General features: G+C 41.2%; 1 protein-coding gene across 1 annotated transcript; it reads left to right on the top strand.

Annotated features, from left to right (window-relative positions):
* The first annotated feature begins 3,317 nt into the window (after positions 1 to 3,317).
* On the top strand, positions 3,318 to 18,983 carry igsf8 (immunoglobulin superfamily, member 8). The gene is made up of 8 exons (XM_052077272.1): positions 3,318 to 3,499; positions 3,596 to 3,735; positions 6,912 to 7,292; positions 9,136 to 9,597; positions 12,875 to 13,053; positions 14,181 to 14,433; positions 16,591 to 17,037; positions 17,346 to 18,983. The coding sequence occupies exons 2-8, from the start codon at positions 3,681 to 3,683 to the stop codon at positions 17,471 to 17,473; spliced, it is 1,905 nt and encodes a 634-aa protein (XP_051933232.1). The 5' UTR covers positions 3,318 to 3,499; positions 3,596 to 3,680; the 3' UTR covers positions 17,474 to 18,983.
* The last annotated feature ends 4,735 nt before the right edge of the window (positions 18,984 to 23,718 follow it).

Consider the following 23,718-nt stretch of genomic DNA (forward strand, 5'->3'; position numbering starts at 1 on the left):
ATTTTATAATTTGTTTTCATACATTGAGCGCACCGTATTATAAGACGCAATCCACAATGCATCCACTGGATGGAGTTATGCTCAAGGAAACGGCAACAGATTGATCAGATGTCAGTAAAACCTGTTTAATAAAGCAGTGACACAGTTTACGTAACCAACAGCAAGTTATGGCATTGACTCGTTTATGGTGAACTCTCTCGCCGCTGCTCTATTTCCGTGTTCAACTGCATAACTTATCGCCTTAAGTTGCAAGAAGCCATTTTGGGGTTGAAATATTACCGTCATGGCCATACACAAGGTGCATCGGATTTTAAGGGGCGCTGTGAGCTTTTAAGAAAATTGAAGGCTTTTAGTTGCGCCTTTTAGTGAGGAAAATACGGTATGCATAAGCCAATTTATCATCTTTGGGCTATTGTGATGCCTCGTAGCATCATGCTGCCTCTCACAGGTCAGTGCTAGTAGTTGGTACAACGCCAGATCTGTTTTGGGGACGATTGTCGAGGATATCGTTGTGCATGATGTGCTGTGTTTGGTCATCTCGAGAAATATAACACTGCACATTTATAAGAGCAGTAAGCACACAACTGGCCCTCATGTTCAAGGTCTATGTGTTCCCCCCGCTTGATAATGTTTGTCTCAGTAATGACAGAAGGTAATGACTGTAGGAAAGAAAGGTGAAACAAATGAAGCTTTACTTCTGTGTCCACACAAGTTACTCGACTCTCCATGTGTGCCGTCCCCTGTGCTGAAGTCTGCATATTCTGCCAGCCGCCTCATCAACCTGAGAACACCCTAATGACTTCCTCGCTCGCTCTCTGCTGAGTGAAGTCATCCACTTTTCCATGTAGCTTCAAGTTTGAAGGCTTGGAGGAAGAACGAGAGCGTCAGAGGTTGGGAAAGTAACGGAAAGGGAACAAGACAAAGCGCTAATGAGGTATTCTCGGGTGGCGTACATCCTCCTTGAGAGAACACATGAAGCGTGCCCTCATTAAGTGTCCTATATGAAAAGCCGCAATGGAAAGGATCTGATCCTGGGTTGATAGACTGTACCGTGGACGCGCCACAACGGAAACACACCAACATTGGTACATTTTGATTGATTGAGTTTTTGGTGGAAATATATATATAAAATATATCTTTTTTTACAATCAAATGTCAAACATAAAACCTAGTATGGCCCTACTCGGACGCTAAAATCCCATCAATGTTGGGCAACAACCTCGGTCCGCATTTGGTCAATTCCTATTTTTGGAATGTACAATGAATTAAAAAAAATGTTGCTACTTCCACACCACTTCTGAATCCTGTCAGCTGCCTTAGGTCCCTTCACTCTTCTGTGGTTTGCTTATGCCAGGTTGTCAGAAAACAAAAGGATGGGCATTTCTTTTGGTTAGGGGCGGGGGGGATATTCCAACAGTTTGGCCGAAGGTCCTTAAACCCGAGCTAAGGGTGCAAGGCTGTAGCGATGTGGCACTGTGTCTCCATGAGAGGATGGCAAATGATTGACACCTAATTGGTAATGCCTTCTGAGCTCATTGGTTGCGCTTCTTTTGGCGTGATGGTTTGAAAATGGCAAACTCCTCCTTTAATTAAGAGTGTTAAAATGTTACTTTCCAGTCACTTGTTTGCATTCAGATTATTAAATGCCACTTGTCGTCACCGCAACAAACTGAATACAGTACTGGCCATTGGCCTAGCCGGTTTAGATGAGGGCGATCTCACTCTCATGAGACTGGGCCTTCTTCTTAAACTGGCTCATTACAATGGGACAAGAAATAGTGTGCATATCTTTTATGCATTTATTTTTTCCGGTAATGTTTTGAGGAAAGCTTGTCACAGAAATCGTATCAAGACATTTCTTTGTGCTTTAAGGCTTGTTGACTGTCTCCACCTCGAGTTGTGAAATGTAATTTTTGTGTTATATGATCATTTATGAACATATTTAACCAGGGGGACTAGATTAGTAGATGAATATGATTATTATAATCAAAAAGAAGTGCTATATATAGTTGCCTTGGTATTGCCGTGGACCTCGATATGGAGGTTGTTTGAATCACAAGTGTTTTGCTACCCTCTCGTGGCAAGAACACAGACACACAGTTGCAACGAGGACCAAGAATTACATGAAACGTATGTACAGTAATAAAACACATGGTACAAAACATTTTCGTAATAGAAACCATTAATGTAAATGTATGCATCTATTTAGCCGAAATTCAAACCCAGGACCTCAGAAATGTGAGGCAGACAATCCCTAACCCTAAACACAATCGTACACATCGTACTCATCCTCAATCATTATCACTCCTTATGAAATAAATTCCTCCTGCCATGATGCTGTTGTGTAGTCAGCTATTATTCTCCTTTCAGTAGCCATTGATCATTTTGTGACATAAACACTGTTACACAACGATAATCGATCAAACCATTTTATTTGAATGTTGAACTGGTAATGATCCATCATCATGTAAGAGTTAACGTTTATAGTTTTGTGTTGATCTTTGTCAACATTATTTAGTAAATTAAAAAATATATAATGAACACAGATGAAATAAGGCCAATTACATTTAGCAAATTGTGACAACAGAACAATATAAATGATTATATTTTCTCAGTAAAAAACCACAATTTCCAATACACTTGGATGAGAATATTTTATTATTCATAAGTAATCATTTTAGTGGGGGGTTAAACACCACAACAACTTAATATTATTTAAAAAAGAAAAAAGGACTACTTAAATACTTTTTGGGGGAAAACGCTTCATAGCCTACATAGAGCAGAAACAGTTTGGTTAATCTTAAAATGTAAAACTAATTGTTATTTTTTTGCCATTACTCTTGAGTTTTTGTTTTTAAACGAATCTTTCTTTATTGACCATTTCTATAATCCTGCCTATTTTGCATTGTTGACTATTTATTTTGTTACATAGACATTTCATTTATTATTTTTTTGAAGGAATGCACTGCGCTGTATGTAAAGTGCATGAGTATACATCTGTTGTGAGTTGGCGTGATCTAAATAAATTGCAACTGAACATGGATGAAACGAAGTGGAATGGTGACTCCTGTGTGATAAGGAATTATAAACATGGTGAATAATAAAAACGTGTCGTTATTTTTTACCGTAATGAATTACTTAAACTAAAGCTAGAAATCGAAAGTGTACAACAAAAAACTCCACTACGGAAAAGGAAGTATGATAACTTCCGGGGATTGTTGGATGTCCTATTTTAGCCTTAGGGCGCCCTCTGCAGTCTGGGATGATCACTCCTCCAACCAATGGTTCCCGATTGTCGTCGTCTTTTGAAGCTTTGTTTTGGCTCCTCCCCTCAGTAAACCCATATGACGATGAAGATGCGTACCACTGGGAGACGAAACCAAACGTATCGAAGCTTAATACTGTATAAGATACCTTTTTGATTTGGGCGAAATATAAATATTTTTTAAGTTGGATAATTGTTTATTACGCTACGTCTGCGCGTTGGTGCGTGACTCAGGTGATTCATTTTGTCAAAATAAATGCAAACATGGCGATGCGAATCAGAAGGCGCCAATATCTTCATGTCATTCATTTTTTGTTACATGGTTAACAGGCGGTTGGGGGTATTCGTGGCGGGATGAGCGGCGCCGAACCACTGGGAAAGGAACACCCGAGACGGGAGTAATCCGCGGAGGGACATGAAGAGCGTCATGGCTGGGATAAAAAGTACTCTATTCGTCTGTCTGCACTATGGTGAGCAACGCTCCTTTCAAAGTGGTTATTGAGTGCGTTAATCTGTGTGTTTGCACGTATCACCACTCATCGGCCCCGCGCTTTTGCATGGTTGTGTATTGATGCACTTGTCATATAATGCAGCCATCATCACAAGGATGCTTGTCCAAGCACTGGCGTGTTTGTTTGCAAATATTATGTAACATATATATCGGATCGAATCAGACCGAAATTGGTTCGATGGGTGTGTCACATTGCACAACATGGGTTGGTCATTTTTTTAAACAAGTAGTTTGGGTCAAGATCAGTGCTCTTTAAATGTTCACATTTTTTTATGCTGGGAAAGTTTGAATTTCGAAATTTTAATAAGGTTTTTTCAAATGCTTGAAATATTAATGAAAAAAAATGAAAGCATACAGACAGCTTTAATATGGGATTTCTTTTTCATGGAAAGAAAGGATATTATAAGAATAGTGTAATTTATTTAAAGATGGAAAAGTCCACTGTTTTTTCAGGAATACGTCTTAATTTTTCATAGCTTAAAAGGTGCAAAAGTTCCAATATTTCAAGATTCTTTAATCATGTGAAAAAAAGATATTTAGGAGAATATACTTGCAATTGAGCTTATTTGTGGATTAAGAATCGTGAATAAAATATTTTTTCAAGGAGCAGAGGTGCATATTACAAGAATAAAGTTGCTTTTTTAGATTATAGAATGTCATATTTTTTAGTGATTAAACGTTCTGATATTGTAAGAATTCTGACATATTTTTCCAGATAAAGTCAGAATGTTGGAGAGTTTCAAGACAGAAAGTAATAATTGAAAGTATGAGATGAATAATGAGAAGAAAGTAATACTTTTTCAACATCAGAAGTTGAAATATGACTGATGTTGGATTTTTTCAAGATATAAAGTTGAAAATTACAATATTACATCAATATTTTACAGATTTAAAATGACCGTTTATAGTTATTAGTTTCTAAAAAGGTGGATTCAGTTTGAAGTTGTTCATTCCTCTCCCAGATGGTCGTCAGCTCACTGAAAATCAAAAGGGGTGTTCACACGGCAAGATTTGGTCCGGTGCTGCGCCGGGGCTGCCCCAGTAGTGTTCACACGAGCAAATTAGCTCCGGCGTAGCCCCGGAAAAAGGCTTACACCGGACCAAATTTGATCCACCTCAGGGAGGTGGTTTAAAAATTTGCTCCGGAGCAAATGCTTGTGAAGAGTACGTATGGCGAGAATGTGTTGCTTTCGTGCTCTGTCGAACTTCCGTAATGTGTTTATTTGATAATGACACAAACTTGGCTGGTAACATCATTCCTTTTGTAGGAGACTGGGCTGTCTCTGAGTTGTTTGTTCCTTTGTTGTTTGTTTCACAACCCCCCCACACCCCTGCCCATATAATTTATTTTGTGATTTCCTCTCTTGATTTTCTGTTTGGTGCATTAGTGTTTGCTTTTCTGAGTATCATTGAAGTCATCGTTGATTTACGTTTTCGTGGGCTGTCACTCTCGAGCAGAAGGCACGGAGACCGAGAAGGAGAAGGACGTGCCTGTCTAGTAGTCGCTTGAGTTGTGTATATACAGTACGTTTTAAAAAGAACCAACACGACAGCTCATTTGTTTTCTGTCATTTTGCTCCGCTGCAGAAACTGCCGTGTGAACGCAGGTGGGGCTGCACCGACGCTGTGACGATGCTGTCACGCTCAGCGGCTTTGTACGTGTGAACGCTCCACACAATTTGCTGCGGTGCAAAATATATCGCAACAAAATACATCGGTGCAGCGCCGGAGCAAATTTGTGCCGTGCGAACAGCCCTAAAGAGTCTGCATTAAAGCGCTTCATAGAGACTCGGTAGGAGCAGCATGCTGAAATAACTAATTTGAAATCGATAAAGTGATTAAATTTGACCTTTGGAAAAAAGTATACTCAAAAAAAAATATTGAAGAGAACACAGCTGCCCCCCTCACCCTTCTTGGTTTGTCTAATCCAGACAGTGTTGAGTATTGTCACAAGCCGTGGCGACCCTATCAGTCCCAGTTCTTGAGTCTCATGTTAATTAGGTCTCGATCCGCTTAAGCCTTCCCGCTCAGCCCCATGTCATTATCCACAGGCGTGTCGCGGTGACGCAGCGGCTCGCCCAACAGTTGCTGTGTGTATGTGTAAACCCACACCCACTTGCACACGCACGTCCGGTCTTTCAGGTTTGTTTGGGTATTAATCCATTTTAGATTAGGTCAAAGGTAGCGGTATAAAGTGTTCGGCATCCACTCATGTTTTTGCCATAGCTGGCAGATTAAGACTAAAATCACCTACAGGGCAGAGAGCCACTGTTAAAAATGTGTATCTCTATGAACGGAAACATTGTTGCAGCTAAAATAAATAAATAAATAAGTTGCCAAGAAAACAATAGGGATTCTCTCATAGGAGAGGCACGGATGAGAGCATTTGATACAATACAAAGCAATACATCTATATAACTTGCTCTGTTGAGAACGGAACCAAAGCAATTGAAAATATAATCCACCGTTTAGATAAAACACACTCATATTAGTAACATTAAATAAAAAAACTTGATGTAAAAAAAATTAGAAAAACATTTGAAAAATACAAAAATGTTAGTCAATAACATCAAATAGTAGATAAAAATATTAAATAAAATTATAGATATTTAGAAATGCAGTCAAAAATATTAAAGCGAAAAATGTAAAAATATTAAAGAAAAAATGTTGTTTTAGAGGTGAACTATTTAATAGTTGGAAGAAAACTAATAAAACCTTCAAGTAAAATGTTAACATTTAGAACATAAGACACTTGTATACAAAAAACATGGAGTGAAAAAAAAACGGAGGCAATAATGCAACAAAAGCGTTAACTCATTTCACAGGACAATAAAAACTTCTTTGATGTCTTCTCTTTGTTGTCTTTATGGTTCATGTTATTTTTTTTTGTTTGCACACAAGGTGGGAGGAGCCAAAAGGCCCTTCTCCTGAGAGGCTAAATACAGTACTGTATAGTGTTAACAACATTTACCATATGAATCTGTCATATTAACCGTCTGAAATTGGATGGTCGCTTCATTAAACCTTTATCAACCAGTACCATGATTTGAATGACATTAAAAAGCACACACTTTTCAGTCTGCTAAATACTTTTGCAAAGTCACGCCCTTTGTCTTTTATGTCTTCTGTTCACAGTTCTCCAGTATGCAGTGTCCCGCGAGGTGACCGTTCCAACGGGACCTTTGTACCGCGTGGCCGGATTCTCCCTCTCCGTGCCCTGCGCCGTCTCCGGCTACGATGGCCCGCGCATGCAGGACTTCGAGTGGTACCTGTACAGGGACGACTCGGGTGACAGGCAAATTGGAGTTGTATCCACCAAAGACAAAGGCTTCCCATACGCCCCCTACCAAGCGCGGGTGAGGAATGGCGAGGTGAGGGTGGACCGCGACTCTGGCGACCACGTACGGCTGGTAGTCCAGAGGCTGCGCACGGACGATCAGGGCAAATATGAGTGCTACACACCAAGCACAGACGATGCCTACCTGGGATCCTACAGCAGCTCTGTGGTCGTTAAAGGTAAATTGTCAAAACGAGCGGTGCACACCCTGTGCCCATACTGTCTGCCATCAGACATGTCATTTGGTCATCAGGCACATGTTCAGTACAAGTACACAATCGGTGAGCCTACCCCAAAACGTCATGCAGAAAATACCCAAATATTCTTTGAAAAGCACAGAAATATTATGGCAAAAACATACAAAATATTATTTTAAAAAATTCTAAATAATTAAACCATATTAGATGAAAAAGACACTCTATGTAAGAGGAAAAATGCACACGTATTAAGGGGAAATATTCGCAAGTAGAGGAGAAATACAAAATATTTGTCAAGAAATATTAGAAAAAATGACATACAGTATTTGAATGAAAGTTAGACATTCAAATTAATAATACATAAATAACAGATAGGAAATTGAAAATATTCAAAGACAAAGTTTAAAGACGAAAGAATTACCGTGCACAAAAAACAGATGAAAAATACACCAATATTAGAGGAAAAATAAAGGAAAATACACACATTGTGGGAAGTATACACAAATAGATGAAAAACACACAACCATTGGGGGAAATGTAAAATATAAGCCAAAAATATCAGAATATAAAAATTATTCTAGTATTAAGTTTTAAATGAAATATATACAAATAGAAAACACATAAAACACAAAAAATACCCAAATATGAGAATGAGGATTGAAAAAAAATTGCATCACCAACATTAGAAAAAGTCAAAACAAATAGATTAATAACCCATAAAAATACAAAATATAAAATATATTTATAAAAAATACATTAAAAGATTTGATAAAAATACTTGCATGCAAATGTTGGAAAAAATGCAAAATAAAAGATTGTATGTATATAAAATATGTCGGGGGAGAAAATACAAGAGACGAGAGTAAACAGAAGTAAATAAAATAAAGTGGTGCACAATATCCTGTATATCGTAAGCTACTGGCTGCCTAATTCAGTCCAACTAACACGATCTTGTGCAGCACAGTGAGCCTACCCATTGAGATCATTTTGCGGTAGCTCTGACAGAGTACTCTATTGATTCAATAACAACAGGCACATTATTGTGATTGGAATGTTAAGTGGAGAACAAGTCTCTTGGCTCGTTTCATTCCACATGGTGTGATCTCCTGTTCGGCACACTTGAAACCAGGAAGTCCACATTACTCGCGAGATGCAATCACCGTCCTTGTAGAACAGCAGCCAAACGCTGGGATACAGGGAGTGCACACTTTGAGGTCTGTCCTCATTCCGAATATGCAAATGTTTGCAAGCCTTAGTTGTACCTTTCATTGTGATCACAAAGCAATACAGCAATTTGACGCAAAGATGCAAATATAGGACAAGTGTGGATGCGGCAAAATGAAAACGCAAGAGGCTTGATTTGCACGTGATATTTTAAAATGTCGTTTGGTATTTTGACAAAAAGAAAACATGATACGACCATAAGACATTAAGGGAGATTAACAACAGAACTTAACAACAGCGCTCATCAAATGAAATTGAAATGTATAAAGTTGACACATTTAGTTCTTATCCATCTATCCTTTTTTTTTTTTTTTTTTTTTTTTTTACAATGGAGCAATCTTTATTTGGGATACAATTGAGCTTGAGTCTATTGCAGGTGAAGGCAAGTGGAGTACACACTGGACTATTAATCAAATGGTGCACACACACGTACACACAATCTAGAGTTAACCTATGAAGCTTGTTTTGGGGATTTGGGAGGAAACTCCTGACTGTGAGGCAGATGCGTTAACCAAACTGACTGTTCGCAGATCATCGAAATATTGTATTCTTCCTGTAGCGGCTTCATTGAGTAATATGTCCCCTTTTTGTCCACCTGCAGTGATCCCTGACACACTCCAGATCAGCTACAGCCGCTCCCTGACCGGGCAACCCCTCCCAGAAGGTGCCGAATTAACTCTGACGTGCTCGGCCAGCATCCGTTCGGAGCAACTCACCCACTTGTCCATCACCTTCGGGAAGCGCAGCAGCCAAGCGGACTCGGGCGGCACGGTGGGGCCGGAGCTCAGCACCGTTCGGGTTATCATCTCTATTGACAAGTTGCTGGGTGTCGTGCCGGGACTCGCCTACAAGAAGCGCTACGATGATGGCGACATTACGCTGGAGAAGCGAAACGGAGAGGGCGGTCAGGACCTGTACATCATGAAGATAAAGGTGTTGCAGCCCAATGACACGGGAGCCTATTTCTGTGAGGCCGCGCAGTGGATTCGGGACCCGGACCGGTCTTGGCAGAAGATTGCCTACAGGACGCTGGACATTGGCAACCTGACTGTTAAGCAACTCTGTGAGTACAATGACATCCTTTTCCAGGAAGTGTTGCTCAGTGAATGGGGGTAGAGGCCAAGCTATGACGCGAATAATTTTTAAAATAATTGCTTGTACAAGACCTGTACTGACTTACGAATCAAATTATGATCGCAAGACCTTTAATGTTATTTCAAGCCAACCTGACCCAATGTAACTTTAAAGCGAAACAACTAAAATCTTGTCTCTCAGTTGAACTTTATTACTGCAGCATACTTCCTTGACACCAGTCACTAGTTTCTTGTGTAGACGGGTGGCATCTTACTGCCTTTTTAGAATGAGCACAAAACCGCAAATTGGATTTTTTTGCCAACAACTAGCAGAAGATGGGCACAAAAAAACACACAAATAGGTGAATTCGTAAATAGCAAGATGCGACTACGCTCAAAGTAACATTCTCTGGGAGGACAACCACAGAACAGGAAATGGTTACGTAACTTTGATCGAGAAGAGTCATTTCCACTTCAGTCAATTTGACGACACCACACAAGGCACTCTGAATTTAGAGTGCAGTTTTTTTCCCTTTTATTTATTTATTTATTTATTTATTTTTAACACTGCGGTAAAGTGACTTTTGAAGTTGCTAATGACTGTTATTACCAGGCTGGATCGTCTGAGTATTTAAAAAAATCTATTGAGTTTATTGTAAATGGTTCCAATAAAATGCTGCAGCCACTAATCCCTCAAACCTTAATGGAAATGAGCAATAAAAGACCTCTAAGCATGGGAAATCAAGCCTGCGGTTCATACGGGCTCGCTTGGAAATGCATTGCCGAGTCTTGGGTTTGAGGCGCATCTCAATTTCTGATGAGATGTTCAGGAGGTGGGGTCAGAATTTGGAATTAACACGCTTGCGTGGATCCCGCATTCAGTCGTGTTGTGAAAAGTTATTACTTTATTAATGAACCCTGATGAAAGAAATTCATCCCAACTTCATGCTCTAGTGGTATTTTTGATCTTGTTTGCATGCCACGTTGTACCCATATTTACACTAAAACGTCAAACATTTGTTAGGGCCACACTGTACAGTACAGTTAGGTGTCAGACAATATCGGGATTGATAGGATGTCTGAGATCAAATAGTGTTGACGAATGTTGTTTCATAAGAGTGACACAGCTCTGAAGACACAAAAGGTGTCCTGCTTAGCTATTTAAAATATGTGTTTTACTAACGTGTTATGATTCAGCCTGGGCTTGTCGTGCTGGTGGCTGCATTGGACACTTTCCAGACTTGTGAGTGAAGCAGTGCATGTTTGTTTCATTTTTGCCTGCCTCTTGTTGATCAGGCAGCCAAAAACCAGTTTCTTCCTTGAGCTCTTTGCCTACCTGGCAAGTTCAGTTTCGTGGGCTCATGAAATGCCAGCGTGAATCCCCTGACATGCTCCAAATTCAGCTCTTTCTCTCTCGTTGATGATGATCCAGCTGAATGTGGTGGGTCGATGCCAGCCCGTTGCCTCGCAGCCCGGCTTGCTTTTTATGCCTGAAAGCGTTCACGCGGATCTAGAGAATTTTTTTTTCATCCTTTGCACTAATCGACATTTGGGATTTGTTCTTTCCTTCAACGTCTGCAGCTAAATTACTAAGAAGTTAGTTAAAAGGCATCAGAGTAAACTTGTGTGTTCTTGGAACTTCAGTCTAGGTTGTATAGCATTCAGTAGATGTAGGTCATACACGCAATTGCACCCTCACTAATAAAACATAAATAGTGAATAGTGGGAGTTGAATGTGGAACAATGCCTGCATTATGTTGGTGTGTGTTTGCTCAGCACCTTCCCCTTTTGTCTACAAAGACAATGCATCGATTGTCATTAGCGGTGGTTAAATGAGGACCCAGTATCTTTTCACCAGAATATGTTCACAAGCCACTTCAATCGGTACACTTGCACAAACGAATGACGTCCAATCAAAACAGAATTTTGCATACAGCTCTTGACCTACAAATGTTTGGCCTGTGAGCCCAGACTACAATATGAATCGTGTGCCGCTTGCAGCAGATGCATCGCCAAATTTCCTAGATCGTCTATAGGAGTACTGAACGGTTTATTTGATTATTTTAACTTTTAGCCGTTGCCCACATTGGATTGACACCTTGTGTGTTTAAAACAGCTGCATAGATTTGCCTTTCAGTCCGCTAGCTTAATGTAAACACTAAATAGCATTGATGTTATAATAATAATAATAATAATAATACATCACATTTGTAAGCGCCTTTCACAACACTCAAGGACACTGTACAGCCAATACCAATAGTAAAACACAGATAAAATATGTTGAGGTGCTTTAACGCTTTAAGCAATGGATAGAACATAAATAGTGCCGCAACACATGTAGACAGACAACATAACTAGACTCTTGAAGTGTAAAGTGTCCTTGAATGTTGTGAAAGGCGCTTATGAATAAAATCTATTATTTAGTGCCGTACTGAGCTGAGCTGAGGTGAGAGGTCTCAATGAACAGTATATCCATTTGGCCTATACTGCTCCCGGGTGACCAAGACATGCACACCAGAAAGAGCAGAACAATAACCATTCAAGTTGATGCAGTGATACAAAAACTGTTTATTTGCTTTTAATTGTGTAATTACTCTACGTTTTTATAAATTGTGATATGGATTGCTCTTGCTAAAAATACACATTACACCGTTTTTTTTTTGAGGAAGGCTCAAATGGATGAATGGCATTTCCTGTTATTTCAATGAGAAAAGATGACTTGTGAACTGTTTTGAGTTATGACCATGGCCACAGAACAAATTGAACTAGTCTTGAACGGTATCACGGTATTTTCCATTTTTGTTTTAATATTTTCTTTTATCGATTGTGTCTGCTGTATTCCTCATACCTCCAATATCATCACTTTTCAGGAGACCCCCAAAACAGCATTTTGATTCAACCATGAACATGAAAGCGTCCATTTTCAACACTTTAAATTGGTCAAGAATTTGTAATAAAACACCCACAAGTCTGGACTGACTAATAAAAATGTTACCAAATTGTGACATCTGAGGGTTTGGCTTGACATCAGCGATACTTCGGAAAAAGGTTTTTCCCATACTGGGAACACAAGCAAGGTGTACTACAAGCGCATAAACGATAAGGCAGCCATACAGCACAGACAAGCTAACTGTGCTAGTCTGTCTGCTAACTATGACTTGCCTACTTGCTAACTTCTGAGCCTGAGCGAACTTAATCTTGTCATTTTGCTGCATAAAGCCGATTAATGCTGCCTAGTCTGAAGCCGTGTCCTCTCTGTCCCTACAGCCGAGTCTCTGAGTGTGACGTCATCACCCCAAGGGGAGGTGACCCTGCAGGTGGGCTCGCCTCTCCTTCTGACCTGCGAGGTCAATGGGCTGCCTTCCGATGACAACTCGGGCCTGCAGATTCAGTGGATGAAGAGGGGCTTTGCGGGTGGCGAGTTCATTGGGTCTGGAGGCACGGAGGTAAGACTCCTACCTCGTACTGGATTTGGATGAGGGAAGTGATGAATGAAAATAGGTCAGAATTGTCTTACAATTCTCATTTAGAGAAGTCTTGATGACTTCCTCTACATAATACGTATTCTCTGTCGGCACGAGTGCATTTATTACTGGAATAATTCAAAAGCGGTTGTTCACACGTTGTTCTTGCATTCACACATTTTTCCAGATCCTCACCAAAATATTAAACTAAAGTCACGTATCTCTATTGTGGTTCAAATTTTTCAGCAAGCAAACGAAAAGAACCATTGGGGATAATCAAATTGACTCAGAGATTGCAGCTTTAGCAAATGTGAATTCGCCAGCATAAATTCTCAACTGATTTTGTATACTTCTGCATGCCGAAGGTGCTCCCTAAATTTCATGCTGCAAAGTAAAACTGTCTTGGGGGCTGAATTTTCAAGAAATCCCCTCAACAAGGTTTGTATTTGAAGGACCTCAGGAAATTGCCTAAATAATGGTTCTGTCCAATAAAAGTGGCTGACTTAATGTGGCATTTCAGGCATGTCTTCTTTTTTTTTGGCTTGCCCATGGTTATCATGTCAATTAAATTTCATATTGCCAAGCAAAACTGGCTTTGGAGGTTGAATTTTCAAGTTTGTCTTTGAAGGACCCCTGCACCCAGCTAAAATGTCTCCACTTTAAACCAAAATGGGCGACTTCATGTATCTTTTCAGGCATGGCTTTCTGAGACATTTTTAGTGAGCCTGCGCATGAAAGAAAAGGCGATCAAATTTCACGTTGCTGAGAGATACAGCGTGCTGAATTTTCAAAAAAATTCACTTTGTCTTCTAAAGAGGAAATGGCTCTATAATGTTTGCTTCAAACCAAAATAGCAGAGCTCTGTGTCTTTTCAGGCATTGTGTTTTTTCTCCTCCTACTCAACATACTAGACAAGCCTATCAAATTTCATATTGCCAAATGCTGAGTAAAACTCTTTCTTAGGTTCAAAGTCTTAGAAAGTCAGTCCCACAACCCCTAACCTTGGTAGAAATGGGACAAAATGTCTACAAGTTATTCTTTGAAGGAAATGTCTTTTAGGGCATAGTTTTTGAGACAGATTTTGTTGTTGTTGCTGATGATCTTCTCAGGTGGAGGTGGCCAGAATGAGCCCAGACGGCATTGTGAGCTGGGGCGACGACGTCAGCCGAGCTAGTGGTGGCTCTATGGAGAAAGTGGCGGATGCAAAGTACTCCCTGAAGTTGTTCTCTGCCCGGCCCTCCGACACCGGCGTTTATCGCTGCGTGGTCAGCGTGTACGCCGGTCGCAGGATCCCCTCTCCTTCTATGCCGGCGACACTCACGCAGAGGTCCGAGGGTGTCACAGTCAATCTCAAAACGAAAGGTGAGACACCACAATTACTTTGGCTTGTGCACCAGAGCTAAGTAGTCGGGTCTGGATGGATTAGTAGCCAGCCGGGTATGCCTTCCAGGGCTCGAAAGTGTCATGATTCTGCTCGCAACTGCCCCCGTGTGCTCATAAGAACATTTGATCCGGTTGCACAGCGCAAGTGCATGTTTTAAGCTCCTACTGGTACATACAGCGAAGGCGCTCCAACTCTGTCTGTCTGCCAGACTGCACACAGAATACAGAATGCGCGTCAGGGTAAAAGCCTTCATGTATAAAATAAATAAATATCCACTCTAACTCTTTTCTTTATAAAGGACGACTTCCGATTCAGCTCGCCCCCACTCACTGATGCGCCGACAACCCGCACTGCATTTTGGCAACGGAGACTGCGTTGTCTCTTTTCAGTGCTGAATATCGAATTATAAATACTGTTGGTACTCGTGTTGAAAGAACACAATATGTGTCTGGATGTTTGGGTCTCGAACTATCAACTTGTAGGAAGTTAAACATTGACACCCCTTGCATTTGGCGAGATGCGAGATGCATTCATATAGTCGGACAGAAAAAAAAAAGTCCCTCGGTGCCAGTGGCGGATGCTGGTCTGTCAAGGAGGGCAAGCTCAATTTCGGCCTACTTCATATAATATGTCCGTTTATTTCTACGTGAATTCTACTCTCCGTTCCTTTTCAAAAAAATGAAACGAATGCCTTCACCATAAGATCTGTGATTGGCTCATTTCGCTGTCAATCAAAAAGAGATTCCGCCTCAGACAGATCATCTAGTCATCATGCAGAAAAGCTGAGCGTCCGGCCCGGCCGATAAACGCCCACTGTCCACAGACTCCCAAAGAAGTTGAGCGTCCGATGGGCGGGAGAAATCCAGCATTTAAGATAAGATATCATTTATTTGTCCCACACTGGGGAAATAGCAGCAGCAAGAATGTGCGTAGAAAGAAGAAAACAAACAAACACCGTTCAATTAAGTGCAATATAAATGTAAAACTTGGAAGGAGCTACCAAGTGCTGTCAGGGTGGGCTGGAGGGGGTGGGAGGGACTGTCCGTCATAGCTTTTAGCTTAGTTAGCATCCTTCTGTTGCCCACGTCCTCCAGAGTGTCAAGGGAGGAGCCCAGGACAGAACTGGCCTTCCTGACCAGTCGCTCCAGTCTCTTTCTGTCCCGGGCCGAGATGCTGCCTGACCAGCAGGCAATGCCATAATGAATGGCCGAGGCCACCACCGAGTTATAGAAAGTCTTAAGGAGCGACCCCTGAACCCCAAAAGACCTCAGTTTCCTGAGAACTGAAAACTTCCCACCTGGTTGTGTCGAAGCAGTCCCGCATGGCATCTTCAGCTTCCGTGGACCGTTTTCTGACCCTTCTGGTCACAGTTGGCTGTCTGTCAACCAGGGGTTTGTACACAGGCTCGAGAAATACTCTCTAAATCTCATTGAAAAGACCCAAATAGTCTTTTGACTCCTCTCGTTTCAATGCATTGGGAGAACCTACCCTGAACTCTCGAGACGCCCAGCGTCCCCACAGTTTAATGCACAGTGAAGCTGCGGGAATGAATGAGAAGAGAGTCGCGTCGTAACAAGTAATAAGAAGCTGAGTCGGAACAAAACTTGAGCGCATTGTAGCGCATATTTAGTCAATGACATGTCCAGACAATTGTACGTACACACCTATACTTGATCACTTTTTGACATTTTAGGGGAAGCTGAGCTTCTTTTGCAGTCTTAGAGCAATTGCCTCTGCTCGGTGCAGTGAATGACAATCGCTCAAAATCTCTGAATAATGATGGCTTTCTATTAATCTATAAAAGATGACATACAGTATATCAAGAAAAATTATGCAGGTGCGATTATGTTGCTGTTTTATGTAATTGCAATCTATGGTCCATCTTGTAACTCACCTTATATTACCTAATCAAATCACTGGGCTCCCGTCCTTCAGTCTAGTTGAGTGTTTGTTAATGGCAGAACCCAACCAAAGGCAGCAAACTCGTCGGGTCTGAGCCTGTCAGTGTAATTGTTAGATTGAATGAATTTCACTTGCTTGTGTTTTTTTTGTTTTGTTTTGTTTTTAAAATGAATTTATTAATCATGCCCGTCTCCAGCATCAAGGTTTGCTCAATACACGCTTCTTTTCCGTAGATGTTGTAGTTTCAGCGGAGGCTCAGCTCGCCCAAGGCCCCCTGCTGAAAAGGGGCAGCACCATCACCCTCCTCTGCACCGCCACCATCACCACCACAGGGCCAGCCCAGGCTCAGGTGCAATGGTTGCGATGGCCTCTCCCTGAGCCACAGATCAGATCCCAGAGAAACACCATGCCGGAGCCGCCGGCTCTCCCGGTCGAACCCAAACCGGTCGCCACTCTCACGTACGACGGCATCGTGGAGATCTACGGCAATGGCAGCGAGGTCAGTGTGGACCGGCTGTCCGCCGTCAGCTACCGTCTCCGGGTCCACGCGGCCACCATTGAAGATCAAGGCCTGTACGCGTGCCGTGCTGAGGCCTGGGGCCAGGATCCACACGGAGGCTGGTACAACTCTGGGATCAAGGCTGAGTCCAACGCAGTCACCGTCTACTTGTATGCCCGAGGTTTGTTGCATTTGAATTTGTTTCCACTGCTTCTAGCGAGGTACTGCTCAACCCTTGGACAGGCGGTCGCCCTAATGTGGCTCATAATTTTCTCACAAAATAACGTAAAGCAAATGAATGATGTTCAAGCCCAGAGTGGCACAGTCATGAAACCTTTATTGACTCTTGCCGATACTGTTGAAACTTTGTTGCCAATTTAGACAAGTGAAAATGTCTGAATTGGGCCCTATACATGTATATAGTGTAAAGTTAACCACTATAAATACACTAAAACACAAGTAAAATGACTCCCATTGGCTCCTTCTTAGTTGCTGACCTCCTCCTCATCCCGCTGGTGGTCGGCGTGTCGTCGGCCCTGCTGGTGGGCATCGTCATCATCGCGGCGGTGACCTGCTGCTTCATGAAGCGTCTGGCCAAACAGCGAGGTCGGAGGTAGCCGCCGTACTCGCCATAGCCAGCGGGACACCATTTGGAGCGGATGACCTTCGAGATGCCAAACCTTTTCTATTTGTTGTTTTAATTTTCTTTTTTTTTTTTTATAAATGTGTTACAAGACCACCAGCGCGCTCTCTGTTCAAAGTGATCTCCATTCTCCATTGATTGGTGTTTGTGCTTCGCTGACGAGATGTTGATTTTCCTCACGAACTCAAATAGTTGCACTTCTTCTAGATGTTCTTTCCCTTGCAAGCCACATGAGCAGCTGCAGACTTAACGTAGATAAAAATGGAAGCGCGACATGAACTGCACTGAGCTAAAGTGTGTTTGATTTTGTTTGCAAAGAAGCTAATTTTTCCAAATTCTTTCTCAAGGACTCAGACAACAAGAAAGAAAGAAAGACATGGGACCAAAACCACTTGTTGTATTTGCTCAAGTAGTGGCTGTTTATTTGCAGCTGGTGCTCGGTGTTTGACAGGAGGCCGACAGTATCTTTGTGCAAACAATGCTGGAGTTTGAACATAGCAGTAATGTGTGTTTCTGCCTCTGTTTTAAGTTTGCACTTGCTGCACAGCTCCAAGTGACGGGCATTTTTTTTAACCCAGTTCTTATGGATAGATTTGGCCCAAAAAAAGTTTCTCTTTTGGCAACGTTCTTCCAGAAAGCAAGGCACATTTTTCAAGGAAAATTTGAATAATGTTGGACTATAAGCATTAAGTTAAAAAATACTACTGTTACTTGTTATAATATTCCAATTTTCTTCTTGGAAAAAGAAAAAAATGAACTCAACACTGCCAAGCCTCCCAGTTCAAATGCATATTTGGCACTAGAGGCAGTCACTGAGTTCATCGTAGGTCTATATCCCAGCCATCCATCCAGTGTTTATATTTTATGACTTTTTTTCTTCGAAAATGACTGATCTCATATTAGTTTTCCTCTAAACATACAATATTATTCCCGTCCTCAAAATAGTGCTTAATTGTACCATGATTTTGTTCTCAGAACACTTAACACTTTTTCCCTCTGAAAAATAAGCATACTTTGTGCAGTACATCTGGAGTAAATACTTTTCATAACACACATTATTTTCTCAAAGTAGGTCACTTACATAAGGCCAGTATTTGAGGAAATACACGTTTCTTTGTGTTCACTTGAAATTGTCCTTATTTTTGTGTGTGTGTGCACATTTTGTTTTTGTTTTTCTGGGTGGCTACAAGTGACGCAGACGGACAAACATTGTTGGAATGGACAATTCCCTTTGTGTGTGTGCATGCATGCGCGCGTGTGTGTGCGCATTGCCATACAAAAATAGTCAAGGAGAGGCTGTTGTCGTCTTGCACTGAAAATTTGTGTCGAAAGCCTCTGTCGACACTTGAAAACATGAAGGGTGAAAGTGAGACTCCATCGGAGTGGGGGGTGGGGGGGGATTGTTCCTTTCTGCTTGGGCTGTATAATTTTTGGCATCTTCTCCTAAAGCCCGCTTTTAAATGTTGCTCACGAACATTGGGGAAAATGCAGCATCCTGAGCCACTTTGCTCCAGATCAAGCACTCAAAGCTGATTTTTCGCACCCCCACCCACACTGGCACAGATGCGTGAGCACGCACAGCCTGGTTGGACTGTGGGTGATAATCCCACTTTAGAACGGTGCAGTCCCAACCCCACCAGTGTATAACGCGCCAACCCCTTTTCTGAGTCCTTTGCATGGTGTTCTACTACCACTGTCCCTGAAGGCGTCTTTAAAAGTTCTCATGGTGCTTTTGAGAAATAAAAAAAATGATCGTGCATTTGTCACTTTTGCTCTTATGTCTCGCTCACACCCGTCTGTCACGGTGCTTTTCATGCAATGAATTCTACTCCACTCTGCGTATGTCACATGCTGTGATGTCTCCTGGGTGCACCTTTCTGAATGTTCTTGGAAAAAAAACACATGATGCGCTTGTGTCGATTCCTCGTCCTTCCCGAGGCTTTTTGTGTTCAAAGCAGCACTGCGAAAGAGATTTTCACATTTTTGCTGGAGCGCTGCGGGATGCTGCTTTGAAAACATTGCGGGGGGGCATCTCCCAAAGCCAAATCCAAGTCAAAGATTCACTGTTGGATACCAAACAGGATTTAGACAGCCGCTCAAGAGCCAAACCGCCACTCAGCAGTTTGTGGACTGCTTTTCGTGATTTAAAAGAAAGAAAAGACATGCAGCATGTCTGAACCCTTTTTGGCCACAGTATTAAAGACAAAACAGCGTTCCCACGGGTCCTTAAAGTTAATAAAAATCCATAAAAAAAAGTTGTAAGATGATGTTCTTAATTGTCCTTAATTTTCAGGGAAAGCTTCTAAAATCAATAAAAGTCCTTCAAAATTAACCTGTGATGTTCATTTCATTTGTGTAAGTCATTTCCCCCCACCCTTCCAATGAATAGTTTTGTCAGAAAATGCATTTGGCACCCTTGCCCTTGATGCCCGCTGTCGGGTGACATGCCTTCCTGGTTCCCGCTCTGCTTTTCTCGCCATCTCCGATCAGTTCCGATGATGATCACGTGATGATTCGGGTCATTTCGAGCCAATTTGACATACAGGACAGTGATATGTGGCTTTCTGTTCATTAAATCCACAGTGAATCCACTGCTGAATGGACAAAAAGTCCTTAAAAATGGCTAAATTAGCCCTCAAAAGTCATTAAAGGATCCACAAATAAAAAGCAAGTGGAAGAGTGGAAACCCTGCTTTACATTGTCACTAGGTGTCAGTGTGAGCGCGAAGAGGATAAGAATACAGATGGCCACACTTGTTTCTGGAAACCTGCGCAGGGTAGAACGTGCAACCTCACACTGAACGGCCAGAGCTGGAATCGAACCCTGCACCCTCGCAGCGCAACGCCAGCACACTAAATATTTGACTACCAGGTAGGGAATGAATACCTCATATTGTTCCTCAGTGTGAGTATGAGCGTGAAGAGGATCAGAAAATGGATAGCCATGCATGTTTTTGAGAACACAGGAAGGCTGGAGCACAAATCGAACACTGCACCTCCGCTGCGCAATGTCAACGCACTAATCATTTAGCTACATGGCAGGTCTGACACTTTACATTGTCCCTATATAAGACCGTTTTTGGAAATGTGAGCACGGACTAATATTTTTTTTGTAAATTATTTTTTTGAATATAGGAAGGCATTTTTCACAACAAAAATGACCACGTATATTAAGGCATTTTGGGCTGAAAAAAAACCCGACCATGTGTAGTACGGCGTTTTTAGCCCAAAAAACGACCGTGTATACTAAGGCGTTTTTAGCTGAAAAACAATTACCATGTATAGGAAGGCATTTTGGGCCCAAAAGAACGACCATATCGTAAGGCGTTTTTAGCCGAAAAAAAACGACAATGTATAGTAGGGCATTTTTATCCCCCCCCCAAAAAAAGACCATATATAGAAAGACATTTTGGGCCGAAAAAAATGACCATGTATAGTGAGGTGTTTTTAGCAGAAAAACGACCATGCACAGTAAGGCGTTTTTAGCCGACAAAAACGGCCATGTATAGTAAGATGTTTTTCGCAGAAAAAAACGACCATGTATATTAAGACGTTTTGGGCCGAAAAAAAACTATGTATCGTAAGGAGTTTTTAGCCGAAAAAAACGGGCATGTATAGTAATCCATTTGGCCCAAAAAAACCCGACCATGGATAGTAAGGTGTTTTGGGCCGAAAAAAACGACTATGTATAGTAAGGCGTTTTTAGCCGAAAAAAACGGCCATATATAGTAAGATGTTTTTAGCCAAAATAAATGATCATGTATAGTCAGGCGTTTTGAGCACACACAAAAAATACCACATATATAGTAAGGCGTTTTTAGCCGAAAAAAACGACCATGAATAGTAAGCCGTTTTGGGCCAAAACAAACAACCTTGAATTGTAAGTAAGGCGTTTTTAGCCGAAGAAAACGACTATGTATCGTAAGGCGTTTTTTACCGAAAAAAACGGCCATGTATAGTAAGATGTTTTTCGCAGAAAAAAACGACCATGTATATTAAGACGTTTTGGGCCGAAAAAAAACTATGTATCGTAAGGAGTTTTTAGCCGAAAAAAACGGGCATGTATAGTAATCCATTTGTCCCAAAAAAACCCGACCATGGATAGTAAGGTGTTTAGGCCGAAAAAAACGACTATGTATAGTAAGGCGTTTTTAGCCGAAAAAAACGGCCATATATAGTAAGATGTTTTTAGCCAAAATAAATGATCATGTATAGTCAGGCGTTTTGAGCACACAAAAAAAATACCACATATATAGTAAGGCGTTTTTAGCCGAAAAAACCGACCATGAATAGTAAGCCGTTTTGGGCCAAAACAAACAACCTTGAATTGTAAGTAAGGCGTTTTTAGCCGAAGAAAACAACTATGTATCGTAAGGCGTTTTTTACCGAAAAAAACGGCCATGTATAGTAAGATGTTTTTAGCCGAAAAAAAACGGCCATGTATTGTAAGGCGTTTTTAGCTGGAAAAAAACGGCCATGTATAGATGTTTTTAGCCGAAAAAAACAACCATGTATAGTACGGCGTTTTGAGCACACAAAAAAATACCATATATATATATATATATATATATATAGAAAGGAGTTTTGGGCCGGAAAAAAAAACGAACATGTATATATATAGTCAGGTGTTTTTAGCCGAAAAAAACGGCCATGTATAGTAATCCATTTGGCCCAAAAAAACCCGACCATGGATAGTAAGGTGTTTTGGGCCGAAAAAAACGACTATGTATAGTAAGGCGTTTTTAGCCGAAAAAAACGGCCATATATAGTAAGATGTTTTTAGCCAAAATAAATGATCATGTATAGTCAGGCGTTTTGAGCACACAAAAAAAATACCACATATATAGTAAGGCGTTTTTAGCCGAAAAAAACGACCATGAATAGTAAGCCGTTTTGGGCCAAAACAAACAACCTTGTATTGTAAGTAAGGCGTTTTTAGCCGAAGAAAACGACTATGTATCGTAAGGCGTTTTTTACCGAAAAAAACGGCCATGTATAGTAAGATGTTTTTAGCCGAAAAAAAACGGCCATGTATTGTAAGGCGTTTTTAGCTGGAAAAAAACGGCCATGTATAGATGTTTTTAGCCGAAAAAAACAACCATGTATAGTACGGCGTTTTGAGCACACAAAAAAATACCATATATATATATATATATATATATATATATATAGAAAGGAGTTTTGGGCCGGAAAAAAAACCGAACATGTATATATATAGTCAGGTGTTTTTAGCCGAAAAAAACGGCCATGTATAGCAAGGCGTTTTGAGCACAAAAAACCCCCGACCATGTTGCATGTTTTTGAGAACACACAGGAAGGTTGGAGCTGGAATTGAACCCTGCACCTCCGCAACGCAATGTCAACACACAAATCATTCGACTACCAGTCGGGTGATGAACAACCACTTTACATTGTCCATAGATGTGAGTGGGAGCACGAATAGTTGTGCGTCGAAGAGGATCAGAAAATGCACAGCCACACACATTTTTGAGAACTCACAGAAAGGCCGGAGCAGGCATCGAACCCTGCACCTCTGCAGCACAACGCTGATGCACTTACCATTCAACTACCAGGTAGTTCCTGAACACTCTACCGGGTTCCCACTGGTCCTTAAAGTTCATTAAAAATGCTTTTGTAAAATTATGTTCTTAATTGTCCTTATTTTTCTGAGAAGCTTCTAAAATCAATAACAAGTAACCTGTGGTGTTCATTTCATTTGTATATGTCATTTTCCCCACCCTTCCAATGAATAGTTTTGTCAGAAAATACACCTGGCATCCTTCCCTTGATGCCCGCTGTCGGGTTGCATGCCTTCCCGGTTCCCGCTCTGCTTTTCCCGCCGTCTCTGATCAGTTCCGATGATGATCACATGATCACCTCGGGTCATTTCATACTTAATTTTCACAACATACTTTTCCCCTCAGACAAAAGACAACATTTTTAATTGTGTAATGGGACTTTTCCCTTAAAACATTACTTTCTCAAAAGTAAAAAAAAAAAATCCATCTGATATTTGACTATTAGATCGCTTTTAATATGACTTTATTCTTGTAATGTTCAGTCTTTTTAAAAATGCAACTTTTTTAAACCTCAAAATGATATACGAACCAACACGGACGCTCTGATCAGGAAGGGGCAGAGCTCTTCCTGCTCAGAAAACGGAGGTCTTTTGCAGTTCAGGGGTCACTCTTTAAGACCTTCTACGACTCTGTGGTGGCCT

This window comes from Hippocampus zosterae, chromosome 9 (genome assembly GCF_025434085.1).
Source record: "Hippocampus zosterae strain Florida chromosome 9, ASM2543408v3, whole genome shotgun sequence".
Lineage (NCBI taxonomy): Eukaryota > Metazoa > Chordata > Actinopteri > Syngnathiformes > Syngnathidae > Hippocampus > Hippocampus zosterae.